Source organism: Lepidochelys olivacea (assembly GCF_965140295.1).
Source record: "Lepidochelys olivacea isolate rLepOli2 genome assembly, chromosome: 16".
Taxonomy (NCBI): domain Eukaryota; kingdom Metazoa; phylum Chordata; order Testudines; family Cheloniidae; genus Lepidochelys; species Lepidochelys olivacea.
In genome coordinates, this window is record NC_140426.1 from 2619532 (window position 1) to 2646443 (window position 26912).

General features: G+C 45.2%; 1 protein-coding gene across 8 annotated transcripts in view; it reads left to right on the forward strand.

Moving 5' to 3' along the window:
• FKBP15 (FKBP prolyl isomerase family member 15) overlaps window positions 1–26912 on the forward strand; it is an 81348-nt gene that overhangs the window by 49134 nt on the left and 5302 nt on the right. For all 8 annotated transcript variants that reach the window (XM_084650170.1, XM_084650171.1, XM_084650173.1 and 5 more), the window contains 7 exons: window positions 17692–17828; window positions 18122–18277; window positions 19104–19256; window positions 22585–22677; window positions 23265–23390; window positions 24242–24349; window positions 25841–26586. In XM_084650170.1, the coding sequence (XP_084506296.1) occupies window positions 17692–17828; window positions 18122–18277; window positions 19104–19256; window positions 22585–22677; window positions 23265–23390; window positions 24242–24349; window positions 25841–26586 (1519 nt within the window). The remainder of the gene's footprint in view (window positions 1–17691; window positions 17829–18121; window positions 18278–19103; window positions 19257–22584; window positions 22678–23264; window positions 23391–24241; window positions 24350–25840; window positions 26587–26912) is intronic.

Sequence of the window (26912 nt, forward strand, 5' to 3'; positions counted from 1 at the left end):
CTGTGCAGACTCTAGTAACAAAGTTAATTTCCCTTCTTGGTGAAATCAGTGATTGGAAAAATGAAAACCCATATATTTCACCATGGCTCAATCTTGATTCTTTCTGGGTAAACACAGATCTGGCCTTAAGTATTGTTGTTAGCTGAGACACTGTTCTTGCAATTTCTGCTTCATCTAATTAGAGACCCCTTTTTAGCTCACTGTTAAGCTTTCCTTGGCTCTGTATAGGCACTTGCCTTTAGGAGACTGTGTACTGTGAACCTGAAGAGGAGTTGTTAGTTGTTTGTTTGTTTTTTTCCCCCACTATACTGACCAATTCCTCCGGCCCCCAGGCTGAATCTTGGCTGTTCTGTCTTCAACTGACATTCTGCTCAATCTGGTAGTAGAGAAGCTGTCAAGGTTCCTTCCCCACTCTGAACTCTAGGGTACAGATGTGGGGACCTGCATGAAAACCCCCTATACTTATTTTTACCAGCTTAGGATAAAACTTCCCTAAGGTACAAACTATTTTAACTTTTGCCCTTGGACTTTATTGCTGCCACCGCCAAGCATCTAACAAATATATAACAGGGAAAGAGCCCACTTGGAAACGTCTTTCCCCACAAAATCCTCTCCAAACCCTACACCCCCTTTCCTGGGGAAGGTTTGATAAAAATCCTCACCAATTTGCATAGGTGAACACAAACCCAAACCCTTGGATCTTAAGAACAATGAAAAAGCAATCAGCTTCTTAAAAGAAGAATTTTAATTGAAGAAAAAATTAAAAGAAGCACCTCTGTAAACACAGGATGGTAAATACCTTACCGGGTAATCAGATTCAAAACATAGAGAATCCCTCTAGGCAAAACCTTAAGTTACAAAAAGACACAAAACCTGGAATATACATTCCATTCAGCACAACTTATTTTATCAGCCATTTAAACAAAACAGAATCTAATGCATATCTAACTAGATTACTTACTAAGTTCTAAGACTCCATTCCTTTTCTGTTCCTGGCAAAAAACAACACACCAACGGAGCCTTTGTTTCTCTCCCTCCCCCACCCTCGCCCCAGCTTTGAAAGTATCTTGTATCCTCATTGGTCATTTTGGTCAGGTGCCAGTGAGGTTATCCTAGCTTCTTAACCCCTTATAGGTGAAAGGGTTTTTCCTCTGGCCAGGAGGGATTTTAAAGGTGTTTACCCTTCCCTTTATATTTATGATGCCCCCCAAATCACAGATAAGGTGAAACGCTGGCTGTGATTTTTTCCTGGAGCTCTAGGAGAAAACAGAGTTAATAAGATGCATGTACCTCTAAATATACTACCAAGTATATAAAGACTAACAATATTTTCCACATCTCAAGGATGATTTTAACCAGTTGATTCCGGGAAACTTTCATGGGAGAGAGTGCATCAGCCACTTTTAGAAGCTCCTGAGATGTGTTGGATGTCGAAATCAAAATCTTGGAGAGCTAAACTCCACCAAATAAGTTTTTTATTATTTCCCGTGGCGGTGTGAAGCCATTGTAGCACAGCATGGTCGGTTTGCAGGTGGAAACGCCGTCCCCAAACATATGGGCATAGCTTTTCCAGAGCGTAGACAATGGTGTAACATTCCTTTTCACTGACTGACCAGTTGCTTTCCTCTCAGACAGCTTCTTGCTGAGAAACACTACAGGGTGCAATTCTTGATCCGATCCTTCCTATATTAAAACTGCTCCCACACCACGCTCGGACGCATCTGTGATTACTAGGAACGGTTTGTCAAAGTCTAGGGCCCTTAGCACAGGGTCAGACATGAGTGTTGCTTTAAACTGGTTAAAGGCCTTCTGAAACTCTTCGGTCCACTGAACGGCATTTCGCTGTTTTTTTGGTTAGGTCTGTCAGTGGGGCGGCGATTTGGCTGTATTGCGGTACAAATCGCCTATAATATCCGGCCAAGCCTAAGAAGGATTGGACCTGTTTCTTTGACTTTGGGACAGGCCACTTTTGGATATCATCCACTTTGGCCTGTAGGGGGTTGATAGTTCCTTGACCCACCTGGTGTCCAAGGTAAGTCACTCTGTTTAGGCCTATTTGACACTTCTTAGCCTTAACAGTTAGTCCTGCCTCCCTTATGCGCTAAAAGACTTTTTGTAGATGTTCCAGGTGTTCTGCCCAGGAATCTGAAAATATGGCCACATCGTCACGGTAGGCGACGACATATTCTCCTAATCCCGCTAGGAGACCATCTACAAGTCTTTGGAAGGTGGTGGGTGCATTCTGCAGCCCGAAAGGGAGTACATTAAATTCATACAGCCCAACATGTGTGGTGAAGGCTCACTTTTCCTTGGCGGATTCATCTAGTGGGGCGGGCTCTTTCCCTGTTATATATTTGTTAGACATTTGGTGGTGGCAGCAATAAACTCCAGGGGCAAAAGGTAAAATAGTTTGTACCTTGGGGAAGTTTTAACCTAAGCTGGTAAAAATAAGCTTAGGGGGTTTTTCATGCAGGTCCCCACATCTGTACTCTAGAGTTCAGAGTGGGGAAGGAACTTTGATACGGTGGCAGCTGTGGGATTTTAAAGGTGTTTACCCTGCCCTTTATATTTATGACAGAAGCGGACTGGGTGCAAGCAGAAGTGCAGGTTTTTTTTTTCCTGGCAGCAAAATGTTAGATTTGCAGTAGCTTTGGTCAAGAGTCCTGACCTGTCCTGGCTTCCCCTGGGCCAGAAACCTTTCCACCTCTTTCTTAAAACAGCTAGTTTCCCAGGTGTCTTCCATGTAGGAGCCATACAGACTCTGAAGGGTTAATCCAGTCAATATGTAATATACCAGTATTTCTTTAGGGTAATAAAATCAACACAAGTAGTCAATCACTTCATTGGATATCTTTGGAGTTTAAGAGGTCATTGCGCAATGAGAGACAGAGACTCTTATAAATGTGTGGGGGTGTATTAACAGGAGTGTTGTATGTAAGACTTGGGAAGTAATTGTCCCACCCAGCTCTGGTGAGGCCTGAGCTGGAGTACTGTGTCCAGTTCTGGGCGCCACACCTGAAGAAAGAGGACGACAAATTAGAGTCCAGAGGAGAGCAACAAAAAGGGGATTTAGAAATCCTGACCTATGAGGAAAGGCTAAAAGAACTCTTGAGGGGAAAAAAAGACTGAGGGGCAGGGGGTGTTAGGAGGCTTATTCCTTCACCCACTTACTTCCCTGGTCCTTCTTGCATGAACAGAGAGCAACAATACCCGAAGTCCAAAGGTGCAAACAATTCGATGTTTATTGGGGTGAACTTCCAGCAAGCATGATTCCAGTTTCCTTCCTTAGTGTCCCCCTTCCCAGCTCTGACACCACAGAGCCTTACCTGTGTCCCTGTTCCCGTTCCTGCCCTTAGCTAAACATGATTCCAATTTCCCCATCCCCATTCCCTGTTCCCATTTTCCCCCCACTTCCTGATTGCCTGCAGACTATATAGTAAAACTTGAGTTCTGCTTAGCTATACCTTAACCAATCATTTTACTGAAATTTAACTAACCAATCCTAACATATTGGAACATGATTATTTAACCAATTATATCCCACCACCTTAGTTAGTTTACACCCAGCAAAATTAATTATACAGCAGACAGAAACCATCACAGAACCAGACAGAGATTATACAGACAAACAATAGGGAAATGGGGACTACAGTGACAGAACAACAAAGAAATGAGGATTTCACATCCCAGCTATTGATAAGTGAGTTCTTGCCAGACAGGATGCTATCAAACTAAGTTTCCTTTTACATCTTCTAGGCACTTCCCTTTCTCTGGAGGCGATAGGCATTATCAGGACAGGATTGTATTCCTAACAGCCCAATAGCACCTTCTTTCAGTGTGACTAGTTTGGAATGTGAGGATGTGACCATTCGCTTCCCAGCTTATGGCTGCCTCTGCTGCTTAGCCAAAGGCCTTAGCCTAAGCACAGGGCCTCAGACTGTCACAGTAAGAGAAGGCCCTTACACTGGCAGACAGTGATTTGATTCTTTCTTTTATACCTCTATAACTAGCTAAGTGATGAGAATACATCTAAATTCTTAGAGAGTATAGGCCTTTACAGACAGGCCTGAATATCTATATCCTAAGGGGGGGATCCGATAAGTCTTCATATATGTTAATGGCTGTTGTTATGGTACTGATTGATGGTTCTTCTTGTCCACTGAAGGTAGGACAAGAAGTAATAGGTTTCATCTGCTGCAAGGGAGACTTAGGTAATAGGAAAAACTCTCTAACTATAAGGGTAGTTAAGATCTGGAATAAGGTTGTGGAATCCCCATCGTTGGAGGCTTTTAAAAATAGGAGGGACAAACACCTGTGTGTGGGGTACTGGACTCGATGATTTCTCAAGGTCCCTTCCAGTCTTCCATTTCTGTGATTGTGTAAAAGACCTGTTTAACTCTTCCCGTGATCTTTGTACACGTTTGGGGAGTCCCTAATTTCGATGGGTTCTGAGCCACTCTTCTTTGAGACAAGCCTCAGTCTGATTATCACAGCTCCATGATGTTGGGTTACTATTTACCGCAGTGTCTTGCTTATCAACTGTCACGATCCTAATATGCATCTGTTTTGGGTTTGTTTTCATTTCTGCTGTGCAACATTTGTGGGTCACATTCTGTTTAACAGTCTCTAAGCAGCTAATGATGGAAACAAAACTTGGTTTTTCTGGGTCAGTAATTTTATCCCACTTGAAGAGGCCTCTTCATGCTTGTTGAACAGATACTCTGCTTCATGGAAATACAGCTCTAGACAAGCTAAGGCATTTAATAAGCTCTGCAAAGCTGAACTGTGCACCTCTTCGGAGTTCTTGGCCTTGAGCTCTCCACCCAAGCCACTGAAATGTTCAATAAAATGGATGAAATATGCTCCCTTCCAGCTAAATTGCTAACTTAAAATGGAAATGACATGAGGACACACTGTGGATTCAGTGAAGAACTAATCAGCCCCAGGTAAAATTATTTCACAACCTCTCCTCCATCAGGGCAGGGAGCAGTAGAAATGATAAAGTGCAAGTGGCTCAGGCATCTGAAGGTGTGTTGTGTGCTGCTTCGACTGAGCTCCCTTCTGTCGCGCGTCTCCCTTATGCAGGCCACTCACAGAATCATAGAATATCAGGGTTGGAAGGGACCCCTGAAGGTCATCTAGTCCAACCCCCTGCTCAAAGCAGGACCAATTCCCAGTTAAATCATCCCAGCCAGGGCTTTGTCAAGCCTGACCTTAAAAACCTCTAAGGAAGGAGATTCTACCACCTCCCTAGGTAACGCATTCCAGTGTTTCACCACCCTCTTAGTGAAAAAGTTTTTCCTAATATCCAATCTAAACCTCCCCCACTGCAACTTGAGACCATTACTCCTCGTTCTGTCATCTGCTACCATTGAGAACAGTCTAGAGCCATCCTCTTTGGAACCCCCTTTCAGGTAGTTGAAAGCAGCTATCAAATCCCCCCTCATTCTTCTCTTCTGCAGGCTAAACAATCCCAGCTCCCTCAGCCTCTCCTCATAAGTCATGTGTTCTAGACCTCTAATCATTTTTGTTGCCCTTCGCTGCACTCTCTCCAATTTATCCACATCCTTCTTGTAGTGTGGGGCCCAAAACTGGACACAGTACTCCAGATGAGGCCTCACCAATGTCGAATAGAGGGGGACGATCACGTCCCTCGATCTGCTCGCTATGCCCCTACTTATACATCCCAAAATGCCATTGGCCTTCTTGGCAACAAGGGCACACTGCTGACTCGTATCCAGCTTCTCGTCCACTGTCACCCCTAGGTCCTTTTCCACAGAACTGCTGCCTAGCCATTCGGTCCCTAGTCTGTAGCGGTGCATTGGGTTCTTCCATCCTAAGTGCAGGACCCTGCACTTATCCTTATTGAACCTCATCAGATTTCTTTTGGCCCAATCCTCCAATTTGTCTAGATCCTTCTGTATCCTATTCCTCCCCTCCAGCGTATCTACCACTCCTCCCAGTGTAGTATCATCCGCAAATTTGCTGAGAGTGCAATCCACACCATCCTCCAGATCATTTATGAAGATATTGAACAAAACCGGCCCCAGGACCGACCCTTGGGGCACTCCACTTGATACCGGCTGCCAACTAGACATGGAGCCATTGATCACTACCCGTTGAGCCCGACAATCTAGCCAGCTTTCTACCCACCTTATAGTGCATTCATCCAGCCCATACTTCCTTAACTCGCTGACAAGAATACTGTGGGAGACCGTGTCAAAAGCTTTGCTAAAGTCAAGAAACAATACATCCACTGCTTTCCTTCATCCACAGAACCAGTAATCTCATCATAAAAGGCGATTAGATTAGTCAGGCATGACCTTCCCTTGGTGAATCCATGCTGGCTGTTCCTTTTCACTTTCCTCTCATGCAAGTGCTTCAGGATTGATTCTTTGAGGACCTGCTCCATGATTTTTCCAGGGACTGAAGTGAGGCTGACTGGCCTGTAGTTCCCAGGATCCTCCTTCTTCCCTTTTTTAAAGATTGGCACTACATTAGCCTTTTTCCAGTCATCCGGGACTTCCCCGGTTCGCCACGAGTTTTCAAAGATAATGGCCAATGGCTCTGCAATCACAGCCGCCAATTCCTTCAGCACTCTCGGATGCAACTCGTCCGGCCCCATGGACTTGTGCACGTCCAGCTTTTCTAAATAGTCCCTAACCACCTCTATCTCCACAGAGGGCTGGCCATCTCTTCCCCATTTTGTGATGCCCAGCGCAGCAGTCTGGGAGCTGACCTTGTTAGTGAAGACAGAGGCAAAAAAAGCATTGAGTACATTAGCTTTTTCCACCTCCTCTGTCACTAGGTTGCCTCCCTCATTCAGTAAGGGGCCCACACTTTCCTTGGCTTTCTTCTTGTTGCCAACATACCTGAAGAAACCCTTCTTGTTACTCTTGACATCTCTGGCTAGCTGCAGCTCTAGGTGCGATTTGGCCCTCCTGATATCATTCCTACATGCCCGAGCAATATTTTTATACTCTTCCCTGGTCATATGTCCAACCTTCCACTTCTTGTAAGCTTCTTTTTTATGTTTAAGATCTGCTAGGATTTCACCATTAAGCCAAGCTGGTCGCCTGCCATATTTACTATTCTTTCGACTCATCGGGATGGTTTGTCCCTGTAACCTCAACAGGGATTCCTTGAAATACAGCCAGCTCTCCTGGACTCCTTTTCCCTTCAAGTTAGTCCCCCAGGGGATCCTGGCCATCCGTTCCCTGAGGGAGTCGAAGTCTGCTTTCCTGAAGTCCAGGGTCCGTATCCTGCTGCTTACCTTTCTTCCCTGCATCAGGATCCTGAACTCAACCAACTCATGGTCACTGCCTCCCAGATTCCCATCCACTTTTGCTTCCCCCACTAATTCTACCCGGTTCTACTCATCTGCTGCCTGCCTTTGTGGCAGCTTGTTATAAACGTACAGCTACAGGTAGCATAAAATCCGTCCTTTACCTGTAAAGGGTTAAGAAGCTCAGATAACCTGGTTGGCACCTGACCAAAAGGACCAATAAGGGGAGAAGATACTTTCAAACCTGTGGGGAAAGGTTTTTCTTTGTGCTCTCTCCAGACAAAGAGAGTGACCAGGCAGGGGAAAAAAAACCCTCTTCTAAACCATACCGAAAATAAGCCTCTAAAATTACAAATTGTAAGTATAGCAAAAAAAAATGCATTCGTTTCTTTTGTTTTAGTTTGTGAATTTTCCCTATGCTAAGAGGGAGGTTTATCCCTGTTTTTTGTAACTTTAAAGTTTTGCCTAAAGGGGAATCCTCTGTGTTTTTTAAATCTCATTACCCTCTAAATTTACCTTCCATCCTGATTTTACAGAGGTGTTTCTTTTACTTTTTGTTTTTTAAGGAGAAAAAAAAAACTTTAAGATAATCTGATAGGTTTTTAGTGTCCTAAAAACCTAAGGGTCAGGTCTGTGCTCACTTTGTTTACCTATCTGGTTGGTAGATTATTCTCAAGCCTCCCCAGGAAAGCGGGTGAAGGGGTTTGGGGGGATATTTTAGGGAAACAGGAACTCCAAGTGGTCCTTTTCCTAAATCTTTGTCTAACTCACTTGGTGGTGGCAGCAATACTCATCCAAGGACAAGGAAGGATTTGTGCCTTGTGGGAGTTTTTAACATAAGCTGGTAAAAATAAGCTTAGGGGGGTCTTTCTTGTGGGTCACCACATCTGTACCTCAGAATGGGGAGGGAACTCTGACATGGTGGTAGAGGTGGGATCATTTTAAACCAAAAGCACAGACCTAAGGAGTTTAAAAACATTTTTTCTTTTGACAGGTTTCAGAGTTTCAGCCGTGTTAGTCTGTCTGCGCAAAAAAAAAAAAAAAAACAGGAGTACTTGTGGCACCTTAGACTACCACATTTATTCAAGCATAAGCTTTTGCTGGCTACAGCTCACTTCATCAGATGCATTGAATGGAACATATAGTAAGAAGATATATATACACATACAGAGAAGGTGGAATTTGCCATATAAACTGTAAGAGGTTAATTAAGATGAGCTGTTATCAGCAGGAGAAAAAAAACTTTTGTAGTGATGATCAAGATGGCCCATTTAGACAGTTGACAAGAAGGTGTGAGGATACTTAATTTAAGGGAATAGATGCAATATGTGTAATGACCCAGCCCCTCCCAGTCTCTAGTCAAACCAAAGTTAATGGTATCTAGTTTGCATATTAATTCAAGCTCAGCAGTTTCTCATTGGAGTCTGTTTTTGAAGTTTTTCTGTTGCAGAATTGCCACCCTTAAGGCTTTTACTGAGTGGCCAGAGAGGTTGAAGTGTTCTCCTACCGGTTTTTGAATGTTATGATTCTTGATGTCAGATTTGTGTCCAGTTATTGTTTTGCATAGAGACTGTCCGGTTTGGCCAAAGTACATGGCAGAGGGGCATTGCTGGCACATGATGGCATATATCACATTGGTAGATGTGCAGGTGAACGAGCCCCTGATGGCGTGGCTAATGTGATTAGGTTCTGTGATGGTGTCACTTGAATAAATATGTGGACAGAGCTGGCATCGGGCTTTGTTGTAAAGATAGATTCCTGGGTTAGTGGTTTTGGTGTGTGGTTGCTGGTGAGTATTTGCTTCAGGTTGGGGGGCTGTCTGTAAGCGAGGACTGGTCTGTCTCCCAAGATCTGTCGGAGTGAGGGATCATTTTTTCAGGATAGATTATAGATCTTTGATGATGCGTTGGAGAGGTTTTAGTTGGGAGTTGAAGGTGACAGCTAGTGGCATTCTGTTATTTTCTTTGTTGGGCCTGTCCTGTAGTAGGTGACTTCTGGGTACTCCTCTGGCTCTGTCAGTCTGTTTTTTCACTTCAGCAGGTGCGTATTGTAGTTTTAAGAATGCTTGATAGAGATCTTGTAGGTGTTTGTCAGAGGGATTGGAGCAAATGCAGTTGTATCTTAAAGCTTGGCTGTAGACAATAGATCGTGTGGTGTGTCCTGGATGGAAGCTGGAGGCATGTAAGTAAGTATAGCAGTCAGTAGGTTTCCGATATAGGGTGGTGTTTATCTGACCATCACTTATTAGCACTGTAGTGTCCAGGAAATGGACCACTTGTGTGGATTGGTCTAGGCTGAGGTTGATGGTGGGATGGAAATTGTTGGTGGAATTCCTCAAGGGCTTCTTTTCTTTACTCCTGCTGATAATAGCTCATCTTAATTAATTAACCTCTTACAGTTTGTATGGCAAATTCCACCTTCTCTGTGTGTGTGTGTGTATATATATATATATATGTATGTATGTATATCTTCTTACTATATGTTCCATTCAATGCATCCGATGAAGTGGGCTGTAGCCCACGAAAGCTTATGCTCTAATAAATTTGTTAGTCTCTAAGGTGCCACAAGGACTCATGTTTTTTCTTTTGGCTGCTTGGAAAGCAGGGAGGTGGTGGTTGTTTTTTAAAAGGACACTTTTTTTTTAAGCTGAAAGCAACTGGACCTTTTTTTCTTTGCCTGAAAGCAGAGTAGTTAAGTCCTGCAAGGGAATTCACAAGCTCTTTTTTTCTTTCCTAGCTCTTCGGTTAGGCTAGGCTAAGCGCAGAAAGGCTAAAATGACACACACAAAAAAGTGCCGTCTAAAAAAACCTGAAATTAGTCAGATTTAAAGCTGAAAAAAGACAGGGGGAAAAAAAAAACATAAAAAACAAATGGCCTTAAAGCATTTGGAGTTGAAAGCAGAGGAGAGAAAACAGGCAAAACGCTTGGAGACGGAGTTAGAGCTGAAGCACTTAGATCTGGAAAGGGCTAAGATGGGTCTACCGAATAGCCCTAACAATTCTTCCCCAAAAATCCACAAATGGGAGCGACTGTCCACAGTTTAATAAATCCAGTGATATTGCTAAAGATTTCATCACCTTTAAGAAACTGTGCACTCTCCATGCAATTCCTAGCGATCACAAAATGACCACATTGGTAGCAAAATTGACTGAAAGAGCTCTAAACATATTTAACAAGATGCCTATTAAGGATGCTTCTGACTATGGTAAATTTAAGGATTTGGTTTTAAAACAATTTCAAATTACACCTAAAACTTACAAAGTAAAATTTAAAGCCCTTGAAAGAGGGTCTGGACTAAGTAATGTTGCTTATGTAAACCAAATGAAGGATCTGTTAGATAAATGGGTCAAAGAAAGGGGTGTAATTAGCTTCGAAGGAATGTGTGATTTGATTGTCCAGGAGCAGTTCCTGACTGACCAATAATGATGTAAAACCGTGTTTATGGAATAAAAAAATGAACTCAGCAAAAAGTCCTTGCTTCTTATGCTGATCAATATGAACAGTCCCAGACCGTCAGAAAGGCGGGGCAAATGGGAACAAAACGGGTGGAGGTAGCAAAGAGGAAAAACCCTGGTTGCAGTTTGGGTAGATACCAGAAGGGATACCCCAAGACCACACCCTACCACCGGGGGCAGCTCAAGGCCTCAACTACACCCAAAGAAAACCCCAGACACCTTATCGTCCTACCACACTATTCTCCAGCAACCCACCTCGCCCCAGTGACCAGTCAGCTAGACGATGTTTTAAATGTAACGAGCTGGGGCATGTGAAGGCCGACTGCCCCAAAAACCCCAACAGATTGTAGTTCATTGCACTGGGGTCACACCAAAGGTCCTCAGGCCCAGATGCCTCCCAGATATCCTCAGAGCGAAGAGACTCTGTGAGTGTGGGCGGGAAGAAGGTTATCGCGTGGAGGGACACTGGAGCACAGGTGTCAGCTAACCACCGGTCCTTAGTGGACTCCAAATTTATCAACCCAAAGGCATAAGTGACGATTCAACCCTTCAAGTCAAACTCTTTTGACTTGCCTACAGCCAAGTTGCCTGTCCAGTACAGGGGCTGGTCAGGAATGTGGACTTTTGCAGTCTATGATAATTATCCCATTCCCATGCTGCTGAGGGAAGACTTGGCCCACCATGTGAAGCTAGCCCAGAGGGTGGGAATGGTCACCCGCAGCCAGGCTAAGCAAGCCTTCCCACCTAGCTCTGTTCCTGAGCCTTCTACCAGGGCCCCATCTGTGTTAACAGAGACCCAGACTGAAGTTGTGGAACTGGATCCCAGGCCAACGTCTGTGACAGCAGTAGTGGATCCAGTTGCAGAGACCCAGCCAGAGCCAAGCCCAGAACTGGAACTGGAGGAGCAACCAGCACCAGAACCATTGCCTGCCCCGAGTTCAGCGCTTGCAACCCCAACACCAGAGGGCCCCACCGAGCCCGCCCTGGCAGCAGCAGCTGAACCCGTGCAAGAGGCTCAGCTAGAGCCTGAACCCCAACCTAGCACACCCGTGGAGAGCGGGTCACCGTCCCTGGAACCAGCCCCGTCCCCCGCATCGCTTCCCGAGGGACCAAGCCCAGGTCCACTATCCAGTGAGGAACTGAGGTCTCCAGCATCAAGGGAACAGTTCCAGGCAGAGCAGGAAGCAGATGAAAGCCTCCACGGAGCTTGGACAGAGCAACCCACCACCTCTCAGCTCTTCTAATTGATCCCAGTTTGTGGTAGAACAAGGACTTTTATCAAAGGAAACTTTCTGTTGGGCACCGGGAGGACTGGCATCCGCAGAGACAGTTGGTAGTTCCAACTAAGTACCGGGTAAAGCTCTTGAGCTTAGCCCACAATCATCCTAGTGGCCATGCTGGGGTGAACAGGACCAAAGACCGTTTGAGGAAGCCCTTCCACTGGGAGGGAATGGGCAAGGATGCTTCTACCTATGTCCAATCTTGTGAGGTGTGCCAAAGAGTGGGAAAACCCCAAGACCAGGTCAAAGCCCCTCTCCAGCCACTCCGCATCATTGAGGTTCCATTTCAGCAAGTAGCTGTGGATAATCTGGGTCCTTTCCCAAAAAAGACACCCAGAGAAAAGCAGTACATAGTGACTTTGATGAATTTTGCCACCCGATGGCTGGAAGCAGTAGCTCTAAGCAACACCAGAGCTAAAAGTGTGTGCCGTGCATTAACACACATTTTTGCCAGGGTAGGTTGGCCCTCCGACATCCTTACAGATTCGGGAACTAATTTCCTGGCAGGGACCATAAAAAGCCTTTGGGGAAGTTCATGGGGTGAACCACTTGGTTGCCACCCCTTACCACCATCAAATAAATGGCCTGGTGGAAAAGTTTAATGGAACTTTGGGGGCCATGGTACGTAAATTCATAAATAAGCAAGCCAGTAATTGGGACCTAGCGTTGCAACAGTTGCTCTTTGCCTACAAGGCTGTACCACATCCTAGTTTAGGGTTTTCACTGTTTAAACTTTTGTATGGCCGCAAGGTTAAGGGGCCATTACAGTTGGCAAAGCAGCAATGGGAGGGGTTTATGCCTTCTCTAGAAACTAACATACTGGACTTTGTAATCAACCTACAAAATGCCCTCTGAACCTCTTTAGCCCTTGCTAAAAAAAAACCCTAAAAGATGCTCAAAAAGAGCAAAAAGCCTGGTATAATAAACATGCCAGAAAGCATTCCTTCAAAGTTGGGAACCAGGTCATGGTCTTAAAGGCGCTCCAGACTCATAAAATAAAAATGTTGTGGGAAGGGCCATTCACGGTCCAAAGCGCCTGGGAGCTGTAAACTATCTCATAGCATCCCCCACCTCCAACCAAAAGCCTAAGCTGTACCATGTTAATTCTCTAAAGCCCTTTTATTCCAAAAAATTAAAGGTTTGTCAGTTTGTCAGTCCTGGTGCAAGTGCTGGAGGAAGCAACTAGGGGCAGAGCTCTTCTTGACCTGCTGCTCACAAACCGGGAAGAATTAGTAGGGGAAGCAAAAGTGGATGGAAACCTGGGAGGCAGTGACCATGAGATGGTCGAGTTCAGGATCCTGACACAAGGAAGAAAGGAAAGCAGCAGAATACAGACCCTGGACTTCAGAAAAGCAGACTTTGACTCCCTCAGGGAGCTAATGGGCAAGATCACCTAGGAGAATAAAATGAGGGGGAAAGGAGTCATAGAATCATAGAATATTAGGGTTGGAAGGGACCTCAGGAGGTCATCTAGTCCAACCCCCTGCTCAAAGCAGGACCATTCCCCAATTAAATCATCCCAGCCAGGACTTTGTCAAGCCTGACCTTAAAAACTTCTAAGGAAGGGGATTCTACCACCTCCCTAGGTAACGCATTCCAGTGTTTCACCACCCATCTAGGGGAAAAAAATTTTCCTAATATCCAACCTAAACCTCCCCCACTGCAACTTGAGACCATTACTCCTTGTCCTGTCCTCTTCTACCACTGAGAATAGTCTAGAACCATCCTCTCTGGAACCACCTCTCAGGTAGTTGAAAGCAGCTATCAAATCCCCCCTCATTCTTCTGCAGACTAAACAATCCCAGTTCCCTCAGCCTCTCCTCATGAGTCATGTGTTCCAGACCCCTAATCATTTTTGTTGCCCTTCACTGGACTCTCTCCAATTTATCCACATCCTTCTTGTAGTGTGGGGCCCAAAACTGGACACAGTACTCCAGATGAGGCCTCACCAATGTCGAATAGAGGGGGACGATCACATCCCTCGATCTGCTCGCTATGCCCCTACTTATACGGTGTCAAAAGCTTTGCTAAAGTCAAGAAACAATACATCCACTGCTTTCCCTTCATCCACAGAACCAGTAATCTCATCATGGAAGGCGATTAGACAATGTGCCCTTGTTGCCAAGAAGGCCAATGGCATTTTGGGATGTATAAGTAGGGGCATAGCGAGCAGATCGAGGGATGTGATTGTCCCCCTCTATTCGACATTGGTGAGGCCTCATCTGGAGTACTGTGTCCAGTTTTGGGCCCCACACTACAAGAAGGATGTGGATAAATTGGAGAGAGTCCAGCGAAGGGCAACAAAAATGATTAGGGGTCTGGAACACATGACTCATGAGGAGAGGCTGAGGGAACTGGGATTGTTTAGTCTGCAGAAGAGAAGAATGAGGGGGGATTTGATAGCTGCTTTCAACTACCTGAAAGGGGGTTCCAAAGAGGATGGCTCTAGACTGTTCTCAATGGTAGCAGATGACAGAACAAGGAGTAATGGTCTCAAGTTGCAGTGGGGGAGATTTAGGTTGGATATTAGGAAAAACTTTTTCACTAGGAGAGTGGTGAAACACTGGAATGCGTTACCTAGGGAGGTGGTGGAATCCCCTTCCTTAGAAGTTTTTAAGGTCAGGCTTGACAAAGCCCTGGCTGGGATGATTTAATTGGGGATTGGTCCTGCTTTGAGCAGGGGATTGAACTAGAACCTACAGTCCCTTCCAACCCTGATATTCTATGATTAACGCCCAGGGAGGAGAGAACGCTACGTGGCCTGATGGTGTCTACTACCAAAAAAAAAAAAATGACAGTGGCGTGGAAAAGGTAAATCTTTCCATAACCCTTGAACGTATGCAGCCACAGCAGATCAAGGAGCTCTGCACTAGCTTCGCGCCAATGTTCTCAGCCACCCCAGAACAAACCAAACGGGCATACCACTCCATTAACACAGGTAATGCTTGCCCAACTGAGCCCAGCCTTACCAGGTGTCTCCTCAAGCCAAAACTTCTATAAACCGGAAGATCCGAAACATGTTACAAATGGGTGTAATCTGCCCCTCTAACTGTTCATGGGCATCTCCAGTCATTCTAGTTCACAAACTAGATGGAAAGATACGCCTTTGCGTGGACTACCGTAAGCTAAATGCTATAACTTGCCCAAACAGCTATCCAATGCCACGCACAAATAAGCTATTAAAAAAACCGGGACGTGCCCAGTTCATCTCTACCTTAAACTTAACCAAGGGGTACTGTCAAGTACCGCTGGATAAATCTGCCAAGGAAAGGTCAGCCTTCGTCACCCATGTTGGGCTGTATAAATTTAATGTGCTCCCATTCAGGCTGCAAAATGTACCCGCCACTTTCCAAAAACTTGTAAATAGTCTCCTAGTGGGATTCGGAAAATCTACAGTCGCCTACCTTGACAATGTGGCCATCTTTTCTAATTCATGGGCAGAACATGTGAAGCATCTGCAAAAAGTCTTCGAGCGCATAAGGGAGGCAGAGCTAACTGTTAAGGCTAAAAAGTGTCAAATAGGCCTAAAAAAAGTAACTTGCCTTAAACACCAGGTGGGTCAAACTATCAACCCCTTACAAGCCAAAGTAAATGCTATCCAAAAGTGGCCTGTCCCAAAGTCAAAAAAACGGATCCAATCCTTCTTAGGCTTGGCCGGATATTACCGGCTATTTGTACCGCACAACAGCCAAGTCTCCACCCCTAACAAACCTAACCATAAAACACAGCCAAATATAGTTCAGTGGACTAAAAAGTGTCAAAAGGCCTTTAACCAGCTTAAAGCAACATTCATGTCTAACCCTGTGCTAAGGGCCCCAAACTTTAACAAACCTTTCCTAGTAACCACAGACGCATCCAAGTGTGGTGTGGAAGCAGTTTTAATGCAGGAAGAACCGAATCAAAAATTCCATCCTGTCGTTAGCAAAAAACTGTCTAAAAGGAAAAGCCACTGGACAATCAGCAAAAAGAAATGTCACGCCATTGTATAAGCTCTAAAAAAGCTACGCCCATACGTTTGGGAACGGCATTTCCACCTGCAAACCAACCATGCTGCGCTAAAGTGGCTTCATACCGTCAAAAACAATAACAAAAAACTTCTTCGGTGGAGTTTAGCGCTCCAAAATTAAAATTTTGGAATACAACACATTTCAAAACCTTCTAACAAGGTGGCTAATGCACTCTCCTGTAAAACTTTCCCAAAATTAACTGGTTAAAATCATCCTTAAAATGTAAAAAATATTGTTAGTTTTTATATAATCAGTAGTATATCTAAAGGTGCATGTGTCTTATTAATTCTGTTTTCTCTTAAAGCTCCAGGAAAAAATCACAGCCAGTGTGGAGCAGGCTGTCCAGCACTATCTATAATTTGGGGGGCATGTCATAAATATACAGCTAAGGGTAGCATAAAATCCTTCATTTACCTGTAAAGGGTTAAAAAGCTTAGATAACCTGGTTGGCACCTGACCAAAAGGACCAATAAGGGGAGAAGATGCTTTCAAATCTGTGGGGGAAGGTTTTTCTTTGTGCTCTCTCCAGACAAAGAGAGGGACCAGGCAGAAAAAATACAACCTTTCCTAAACCATTCCTAAAATAAGCCTCTAAAATTACAAATTGTAAGTACAGCAAAAAAATGCTTTAGTTTATCTTTTTTGTTTTAGCTTGTAAATTTTCCCTGTGCTAAGAGGGAGGTTTATCCCTGTTTTTTGTAACTTTAAATTTTGCCTAAAGGGGAATCCTCTGTGTTTTAAATCTAATTACCCTGTAAATTTACCTTCCATCCTGATTTTACAAAGATACTGCTTTTACTTTTTTTTCCTTTATAATAAAGTTCTGTTTTTTAAGAATCTGACTGGTTTTTAGTGTCCTAAAAACCCAAGGGTCTGGTCTGTGCTCACCTTACCTATCTGCTTGGTAAATTATTCTCAAGCCTCTCCAGAAAAGGGGGGTAAAGCGGTTTGGGGGGATATTTTAGGAAAACAAATACTCCACATGGTCCTTTTCCGAAATCTTTGTCTAACGCACTTGGTGGTGGCAGCAGTACTCATCCAAAAACAAGAAAATTTGTGCCTTAAAGTTTTTAACCTAAGCTGGTAAAAATAAGCTTGGGGGTCTTTCATGCAGGTCCCCACATCTATACCCCAAAGTTCAGAATGTACCCTAACACAGCTATTCATATTTTCCCTAGGATCGGTGTCAAGGATATTTATGCTCTCCTCCCACCCCAGCTCAGGAGTCTCTCAGCATTTATTTTATTAACTTTATTGCCAGCATAGGACAACTCAATACAGCCCAGTTCGTAGCCAATCACAAGACAGACAGTGAGACCTTTGTAAAAACCAGCTCAAGAGGGGAAGGTGGGACTGGTGCTTTTTCAGCCTTGTATCTTTTGAGCCTTGTTGAAAAATGACAGCTTTTATAATGGTGTTACTGTAATCATTGGTGCTGAGGCCATTACATGGAGGGGAAGGTGTAGAGCAGATGACCTGTTTAAATATTTGGAAATAACCCCCACACAAGAGCTTTGAGTGTTACCGTGTCACAGGTTCTAGTTCCCATAGAAACCACTAGACCCTTCTGTGTTCTACTCTTGCTATGAGCTCTAAGTTTTCTCCCACTCAGATTAACCTGAAATATGAAGTGTGGAAACCCACAGTGAGCTGTGTTCTTGCAGAGCTCCAAGAATCCTCAGAAGACATGCAAGCTAAATTCAGAGCTGAGAAGCAGAGCCGCAGGCAATTGGACCTGAAGGTTACGGCGCTGGAAGAAGAGCTTGCAGACCTGAAAGTGGAGAAAGAGAACCTGGAAAAGGTAGGCCCAGGCATCTGCATTTCGGGGGAGATGTACAGTTCCAGCTGTATGCTAGTGTTTCTGCAGACCCACACGAGGCAAACCAAATTTTGAAAAGGCAACTCTTTCCCTACAAACACCACAGTTTTGGCACATCAGTTCAGGAGTGCACTTACACAGATTTTAAAGTTCCTTGTACGTTAATGATTGTATATAATAGTAATGACAATGAGATTGCCCACAGTGCCCAAGGGGATGAGACACTATCTGGATGCAGTCCAGACCTGTGCTCAGACATACTATCTGCTCTCCAGAATCTTGTTGAGAGGAAAAAGAAATCCCTCTTGGAGAGAAGCCAGGCTGAGGAAGAGATGGATGAGATTCGCAGGTCCTACCAGGAAGAACTGAACAAACTTCGACAGCTCCTGAAAAAGGCACGGACTTCAACTGATCAAGCAGCAGCAGAGCAGGTGAGGAGACCTCCTCCCACTGGATAGGTTTGTGTGAGTTCCAACTGGAAAGCCTGTTGATTATAGATTGCATATACACATTGGATAAAGCTGCATCAGTTGCTCAATGAAGAAATAGCACCCTGCTTCGCTAAGGGGATTTGTCTCCAGTGCTTCTCCTCTGCTTTGCTGGCCTTTGTTGGCTTTGCCTTTACCTCCTGCTCCAGGATTCTTACCGATGACTCCAAAGAACTACGTAACCCAGGCAGACAGGAAACTATACTAGGTGGGGAGTAAGGAAGGCTCCTAACTTCAAAAGAATGGGCTGTGATTCTGAGTTTGGTCTCCAGCCAGCTGTTATGTGGCTTTGGGGCAACAGGAGCAGCCTCAGTCCTGATGGGTGCAAATCTTGCCTGCTTGGTCTTCCAGAGCAAATGATGCAGTGATCAGAAGATAGCCAAGAGGCGTACACCCTTGTGTCAACAGAGCAGAGCTCCTTTTTAACTGGTCAGAGTGGAGTTGGGGAAGAGTAGAGTTGTTGGTAGAGGGAAGGGTGAATGGGGCTCCATCACTGTTGGGGACCCTTCAAATAGCAACAGCAACTGGTGAAGCAAGGGGCTGCAATCTGAGCCAGCATTAGAGAATTGCCCTCCCATGGAGGATAGAATTGTGCTTTGTGTGAGGAGGAAATGCTGCAGGGATAGAACACCAACCCCAAGATGGCAGAACTAGGTAGGAGAGTTTGCCTTGCTCCGGCCCCACCCCAGAATTCTGTGCTCATAAGAGTGAATGTGACTGTCATGTCTTGGTAGTTCCCTGCTAATCACTTCTATTACTTCATGGGCAGCTGTCACTCATTCAGGCAGAGCTGGAATCCGAGTGGGAAGCAAAATGTGAGCGCATGCTGGTCTCTGCCAAGGAGCAGCACTTACGGCAGTATCAGGAAGTGTGTGAACAGAGAGACTCTCAACAGCAGCGCATCACCCAGCTGGAAGAGAAGGTAGACTGCCCTCCCTTGCTAACCACTTGTCTATACATTCACTTCTCCACCTCCTTCCCACATGCTGTTGTCCTTCGGAAGCAAATGGGAGGGGTGTAGTGGGGAATCTCGTACCCAGGAGTGCTCTGCCACTTTGGTGTGGCTAGTGTTTTCAGTTTCCTGGCTTCTCAGAGAAGATGATGGTTCCCCTCTTAGCTGAAGGATGTGTCTGGATGTTGCCCCCCTTAACTCCTGGGTGGTTGGGATTAACGAGGAGACTGGCTGTTGATGTATTAGCAGGGGTTCTGTATGGGGCAGAGAAGGGGCATGCTGACCTCAGGACAGAACTAGCTAGCGGGAAATGCTGCAGCTGATGTCTACCGAGCATGACAGTTTTTCTGAGGGGAAAGGTCTGATAGATCTGGTGGAAAGGGAATAGTAAAATGCATCTCTACTGCTGATTAAATTAAACATAAAGAACCAAAAAAAGTGCCACCATAGCTAAACAACAAAGTAAAAGAAGCAGTGAGAGGCAAAAGAGCATCCTTTAAAAAAGTGGAAGTTAAATCTTATTGAGGAAAATAGAAAAGAGCATAAACTCTGACAGGTAAAGTGTAAAAGTGTAATTAGAAAGGTCAATAAAGAATGTGAAGAACAGCTAGCCAAAGACTCAAAGTAATAGCAAAAAAAAATGGTAAGTACATCAGAAGCAGGAAGCCTGCTAAACAACCAGTGGGGCCATTAGAGGATCAAGATGATAAAGGAGCACTCAGGGACAATAAGGCCATTGCAGAGAAACTAAATGAATTCTTTGCATCGGTCTTCACAACTGAGGGTGTGAGGGAGATTCCCAAACCTGAGCCTTTCTTTTTAGGTGACAAATCTGAGGAGATTGAGGTGTCATTAGAGGAGGTTTTGGAACAAATTGATAAATTAAACAGTAATAAGTCACCAGGACCAGATGGTATTCACCCAAGAGTTCTGAAGGAACTCAAATGTGAAATTACAGAACTAACAACTCTGGTATGTAACCTATTTAAATCAGCTTCTGTACCAGATGGCTGGAGGATAGCTAATGTGATGCCAAGTTTTTAAAAAGACTCCAGAGGTGATCCCAGCAATTACAGCCCAGTAAGCCTGACTCAGTACCGGGCAAGCTGGTTGAAACTAAAATAAAGAACAGAATTGTCAGACACAGATTAACATCATTTGTTGGGGAAGAGTCAGTGTGCCTTCTGTAAAGGGAAACTATGCCTCATCAATGTACTAGAATTCTTTGAGGGGGTCAACAAGCATGTGGACAGGGGTGATCCAGTGGATACAGTGTACTTAGATGTTCAGAAAGTCTTTGACGAGGTCCCTCACCAAAGACTCTTAAGCAAAGTAAGGGGTCATGGGATAAGAGGGAAGATCCTCTCATGGATTGGTAACTGATTACAAGATAGGAAACAAAGGGTAGGAATAAATGGTCTGTTTCCAGACTGGAGAGACATAAATAGTGGTGTTCGCCAAGGGTCTGTACTGGGACCAGTCCTATTCAACATATTCATAAATGATCTGGAAAAGCGGGTAAACAGTGAGTTGGCAAAATTTGCAGACGATACAAAACTACTCAAGATAGTGTGATGGGGCAAGGCCAGATGGCTATAGAAAAGTAGTGGGAAATAGATATATTAGCTCCAGGCTAAACAAATCCCTGGTACCAGGGTAAGTGAAATGGGAGGTGGTAGAATCTCCTTCCTTAGAGGAAGCTGCTCCAGGTCAATTAAGACACCTGGGACCAAATAAGAACTTTCCAGAAGGCAGGGAAAATGCTAGGTTGATTGGGACACCTGAAGCCAATCAGGGGCTGGCTGAAACTATTTAAAAGCCTCCCAGTCAGTCAGGTGGGTGTGCATGTCAGGAGCTGTGGGAGGAAGTTGCGCTGTTGGAGAGGCTGAGTAGTACACACCATATCAGGCACAAGGAAGGAGGCCCTGAGGTAAGGGTGAAGTGGAGCTTGAGGAAGTGAGGGCTGCTGTGGGGGAAGTAGCCCAGGGAATTGTACATGTCATGTTTCTAAAAGGTCAGCTACCATAGCTGATACTATTAGGGTCCCTGGGCTGGAGCCCAGAGTAGAGGGTGGGACCCCTTTGCCCCCTGATTAATCACTGAGACTGGGAGACAACAGAGACTGTGCAAGGAAGGATAACTTCTCCTCACCTCCCTCGCTGGCTTATGATGAAAATGGCTCAGTAGACTGTGACCCTTTTCTCTAGAGAAAGAAGGGTTACGTGGAGGGTCATTGAGCCTCTGAGGCTAGCAAAATCCTCCAGGAAATTCGGGACCCACGGAGCCAAGGACCGAGCTTTGTCACAATAGTTAAGTCCAAAGCAGACTGTGAAGAGTTACAAAAGGATCTCACAAAACTGGGTGACTAGGGGCAACAAAATTGCAGATGAAATTCAATGTAGATAAAAGGAAAGTAATGCACATTGAAAACATAATCCCAACTATACATATAAAATGATTGGGTCTAAATTAGCTGTAACCACTCAAAAAAGAGATCTTGGAGTCATTGTGGATGGTTGAGTGGATGTTTTCAGAGAATGTGCAGCGGCAGTCAAAGTGAACAGAATGTTGGGAATCATTAAGAAAGGGATAGATAATAAGACAGAAAATATCCTATTGCCTCCATATAAATCCATGGTACGCCCACATCTTGAATACTGTGTGCAGATGTGGTCGCCCCATCTCAAAAAAGATGTATTAGAATTGGAAAAGGTTCAGAAAAGGGCAACAAAAATTATTAGGGGTATGGAACAGCTGCCATATGAGGAGAGATTAATAAAACTGGTACTTTTCAGCTTGGAAAAGAGACGACTAAGGGGGCATATGATAGAAGTCTATAAAATCATGACGGGTGTGGAGAAAGTAAATAGGGAAGTGTTGTTTATTCCTTCACATAACACAAGAACTAGGGGTCACTAAATGAAATTTAATGGGCAGCAGGTTTTAAAACAAACAAAAGGAAGTATTTCTTCACACAATGCACAGTCAACCTGTGGAACTCTTTACCAGAGGATGTTGTGAAGGCCAAGACTATAACAGGTTCAAAAAAGAACTAGATAAATTGATGGAGGATAGGTCCATCAATGGCTTATGATGGGCAGGGATGGTGTCCCTAGACTGTATTTGGCAGAAGCTGGAAATGGATGAGAGGGAATGGATCACTTGATGATTACCTGTTCTGTTCATTGCCTCTGAAGCACCTGGCATTGACCAAAGGCCCACCTAGTCTTTCTGACAGTGGTCTGACTCAGTATGGCCGTTCTTATGTATGTTCTTATTTTTTGTTTCTTTTTTTCAGCTCTCCACTCTGAAACACTCTAGAAATGTAGAGGAGCAAAAACTCTTTGTGTTTCAGGAGCAGCTGGCGCAACTGGGGCCGATCAATGAGAAGGTAAAGGGTGAACACTGAGGCCAACCCTCACTGATGTATTATCTTGACTGAGGCCACTGATGTTGTCCCATTGGGAGAAGAGGAGAGCTTTGTATTGCTTCCAGTGGCTGATATGGGCCCAGTGACAGGATCCAGCCCTTCTACCAGAGAATGCTGCTGCATAGCATCCCAGTGCAGTCATGCCCCCTCCTTGACATCCCAAGGTTGGGGGAGTCCACAGGCTCTTCCTTCCCAGCATGACTATTATCTTCACAGGGGTGGGGCGATGGTGGCTGTTGCTGGAACAATTCTGAGGGAGTTTTGTAAATGCCTCAGCTAGTGAAATCCTGCATAAAGCTGCTTTAGTCAGGAACAGGAGAAAATTGCAGCTTGTGTGTGTTCTGCCTGTTAGGAGCTCTCTGCAAATTTTAGGCTTTTGTTGTTGGTTTTTTGTTTGTCTTTGCAAGAGATCTACAAAATCATGGCATTGTGAACAAATGTGCTGCTGTCACTAACCTGTCCTGCTGCAAACTGGGCACAGTAGTAGCAAGATGTGAATGTCAGTGAGGATCTATTGAGCTGCTCTGACTTCCTGTTTCCTTTGACAGTATTCAGTCCTACAGTCCCATGTTGCTGCCCTGAAGGCTCGCTATGAAGAGCGTATCAGGGAGCTGGAGAAGGGTTCTCTACTAGAAAATCAGGAGAGATCTCCGCCTGCAGACGCTACAGAGGAGGTGAGCTGGCCCAGCCAGGGTGGTCTGGTTTACCCTCATCAGAGAAGTTCTCTACTTCATGTCTACCCTGAACTTTTTCCCTAGGTAGGGGGAGAGTTATTTATTAAACACATGGCAGTGCCTTATTCTTTGGGGGAAGCATACCCAGAGGATGAGCTTGTTCCTGTGTAGAGTACTACTCCTATCAGGGGCCTTGGAGGGAAAGATGCAGTGTGACTCCTGGTGTGAAGTCCTGACCCCTCAATACAGATTACTACTCATAGAGTCTAAGGTCAGAAGGGACCATTATGATCATCTAGTCCGACCTCCTGCACAACGCAGGCCACAGAATCTCACCCACCCACTCTTACGAAAAAAACTCTCACCTATGTCTGAGCTATTGAAGTTCTCAGATCATGGTTTAAAGATTTCAAGGAGCAGAGAATCCTCCAGCAAGTGACCCGTGCCCCATGCTACAGAGGAAGGCGAAAAACCTCCAAGGCCTCTTCCAATCTGCCCTGGAGGAAAATTCCTTCCCAACCCCAAATATGGCAATAAGCTAAACCCTGAGCATATGGGCAAGACTCACCAGGCAGATACCCAGAAAAGAATTTTCTGTACTACTTAAAGAATGAAAATCCTGGTAGCCACCTCCAGCTCTGGGGTGACGTACCATTTGCACATGACAGTCTCCAGCCCTGGCATGCCAAATGTGAAAGGTGCAGTCTCTTAAAACAGAACTGTGGCCCCTCTTGACCTGACAGTTCGGCTGTATGGAGAAGCCTACAATGTTGGTTTGGTGACCCATTCTTTCTTACATGTTCCAAATGATGCAGATATCATGTTTATATGCTCCTCTTCATTGTTCTCAGGTGAAAAAGATCATGAATGGGGTATTTCAGACTTTGAGGGGTGAATTTGAGCTGGAAGAGTCGTACAGTGGCAAAGCGGTTCTTGGTGTTGTCATGAACACCATCAAGGTACAGTACTGATGGGATACAAACCAGCAACCGTGAGAATGAGTCTTGGGCCAAAAGAACACGTGTACCTCTAGCCGGGGTCTGGAATAGTGTGAAGCTGTGGTTAGTAACCATGATAAAAAGGGTATTATAAAATAATGGGAGGAGATACAACAGTGAGGGACAGTAAAATATGGGAACCTCTTCTCCCAGAGAAACTAGGACAATGCACCTGATATGCTCAACATTCTTGTTGAGCTTTCACAAGGCAGTAGGGGATAGGCTAAATAAGACAAGGATGATTTAATTAGATTTAATATTAAGGGAAACTGGGCACAAGAACTTGGATTATTTCTTTTAGAGGTAAAAATTACCAAGTGCAGCAATGCAAGCTGTCACTGTGGTACTGGAGGAAGTGGATCAGTCAGAATATGGGCATTGGAGGTGGGTACCTAGCTGAGAGGACTGAGTTCATGTTGGCTTTTTGCTGACTTGAATTTAAGAAGTTTGCTCTTGACCTTCCCAATGTACTTTAGAAAGTACACATGGCATTTTTCCAAAACCCAGCTGCCTGCTGTACCCACTCTTCCCTCTCAGATCAACTGGAGAGAAAACAGTTTTCGGTAGAAATTAGACTTTGTCTCTGCCCAGAATCCCCACACACGTAGCAGCCTCAGGATTGTCAGGTTAGGTTTGGGGCTGCAGTAGAACGTTTACACAGCCAGAAGCAAATTGGACAAGTGCTTCCTGTGTTGGCACTTGGGGGTAGGGGAAGCAAGGGTTGGGAGCTGAGAGCATCCAGGATGAGATATGACCTTTGACCTTCAGGACACAACTCAGTCCTGAACATGTCAACAGGTGGGATGCTGAGTATTGGCCTGCGTAGTGGGAGTTGGATGGAGAAAACATGTCCGCTCAGTGGCTGCTTTGTTGGGAGGCTCAGCAGAGAGGGCAAAGTTGAAAGTCTCATCTCCCCAAAGTGCGCTTCCTGGGTTGGTTTCAAGCCCCATTGGCTGGGGGAAGGACGAAGGACTCTGCGCCTGCAGCCTGTGCTGTGTAACTGGACACTGTTGCCTAGTGGCTAGAAACCAGGAGTTAGGAAACGAGTTCTTAATTTCATCTCCCCTCACTTCCAAGAACAGACAGTGACTTGCGGTGTCCCGCCCAGCCTTTGTTTTCCCATTTGCAGGTAATGCAATGCCTGCCTCTTTGGGGATTAGGGCTGCCTGATTCTTTTCTAATCTTCGCTGCAATCTTCTCAGAGTTCAAGTGCAATAGCATTTCTACCTTAGATAGTTGCCTTCTGCAAGAGTGTAGGAAGTTATCTGAAAATGCCTCAGAGGCCCAGCTAATACATGCACCACTCAGGTGCACCTGGCTGGATAATCCTCTTCCATATTAAAGCATCAAGAGACTTTCCTTCCATCAGTGGATCAGCAGCCGTTACAAACAGTCATGGTGGTTTGTATCTCTAGTGATTAACACTCCCTTGCCTTTTCCTTTGTTTTCCAGACTGTAACTCTGCAGCTGCTCAGCAGACAACAGGAGAGGCGAGAGAGCAACAGTGACGAGGAGGAGGAGCCTAGAACTGGAGAGAGGAAACAGGAAAGTCCACCAAAAGTGAAGGAGGACCATAAAGGTGCTGTCCAGTATGGGCCAGCACCAAGCACTGTGTGTCCAACTAAACCAGCAGGTGAGTCTGCTGGTATTGCTACACCTCCCAGATCTCCTGAGGAAGGGCAGAGGACCCAGAACACTACAGCATCAGAAGTGAAGGTGATCCAGGAGATGCATGAAGAGCATATCTTCTCTGAATCGGTTCAGCCAGTAAAGCCCAGCCAAGGGCTGATGGATCCTGAGGAGGATGTAGATTCTGTACTGGCTGAGCAAAGGCAGGCAAGTGCTCCCAGTGGGATAGCTCAGCATGAACGCAGCTTACAAGAAGTAGTATCTGTTCAAGCAGAAAGTCCAGAGCCCTCTATTCTAGACACAAAGCTGGAAGCAGTGGAAGAGGCCATGCCTTCGGAAACCCCAGCTTCAGAGCACAAGGCAGAGGAGCCTGCAGGAGGACTGGAACCCCTGCCTCTGAAAAGTGCAGAGTGGGGGAGTTGTCTGGGAATTCCAGATGCACCCAACTCTGAAATGGGTACTAGCATTTCTGAGTTAACATCTGAGATGGCAGAGAAGGATCCAGCCACCAACCACAAAGCTACAGAACCCCAAGGACTGGCATCTAGCCCCAAGCAGAAGGATTCCAGGTTGGTGGTGGTTGGAGAGTTCTATGGCTACAGTAGTTCCTTTCTCAATTTCCCACTGTTGTGCAGTTGCCCTGCCGCTGGTGGTGGGCTAGTGTGGCCTAAACATCCGGCAGTTGGTGCAGGGCAGTGTGCTAGGTTGGGCTGGCCAGCCAGCTAGGTACTTGTTCAGCGCAAATCTAAACAAGGGTGGCTAAAATACTAGGAGCTGCAGGTGTCCAGTCTAGTGCTGTCTCCCGGGGAGAAACTGAAAAGTGTTAGTATGGCTGAGACCTCCGGGGTAGGTGATTGCAGTGCTGCACTACAAACTGGTTTCAGAGTAACAGCCG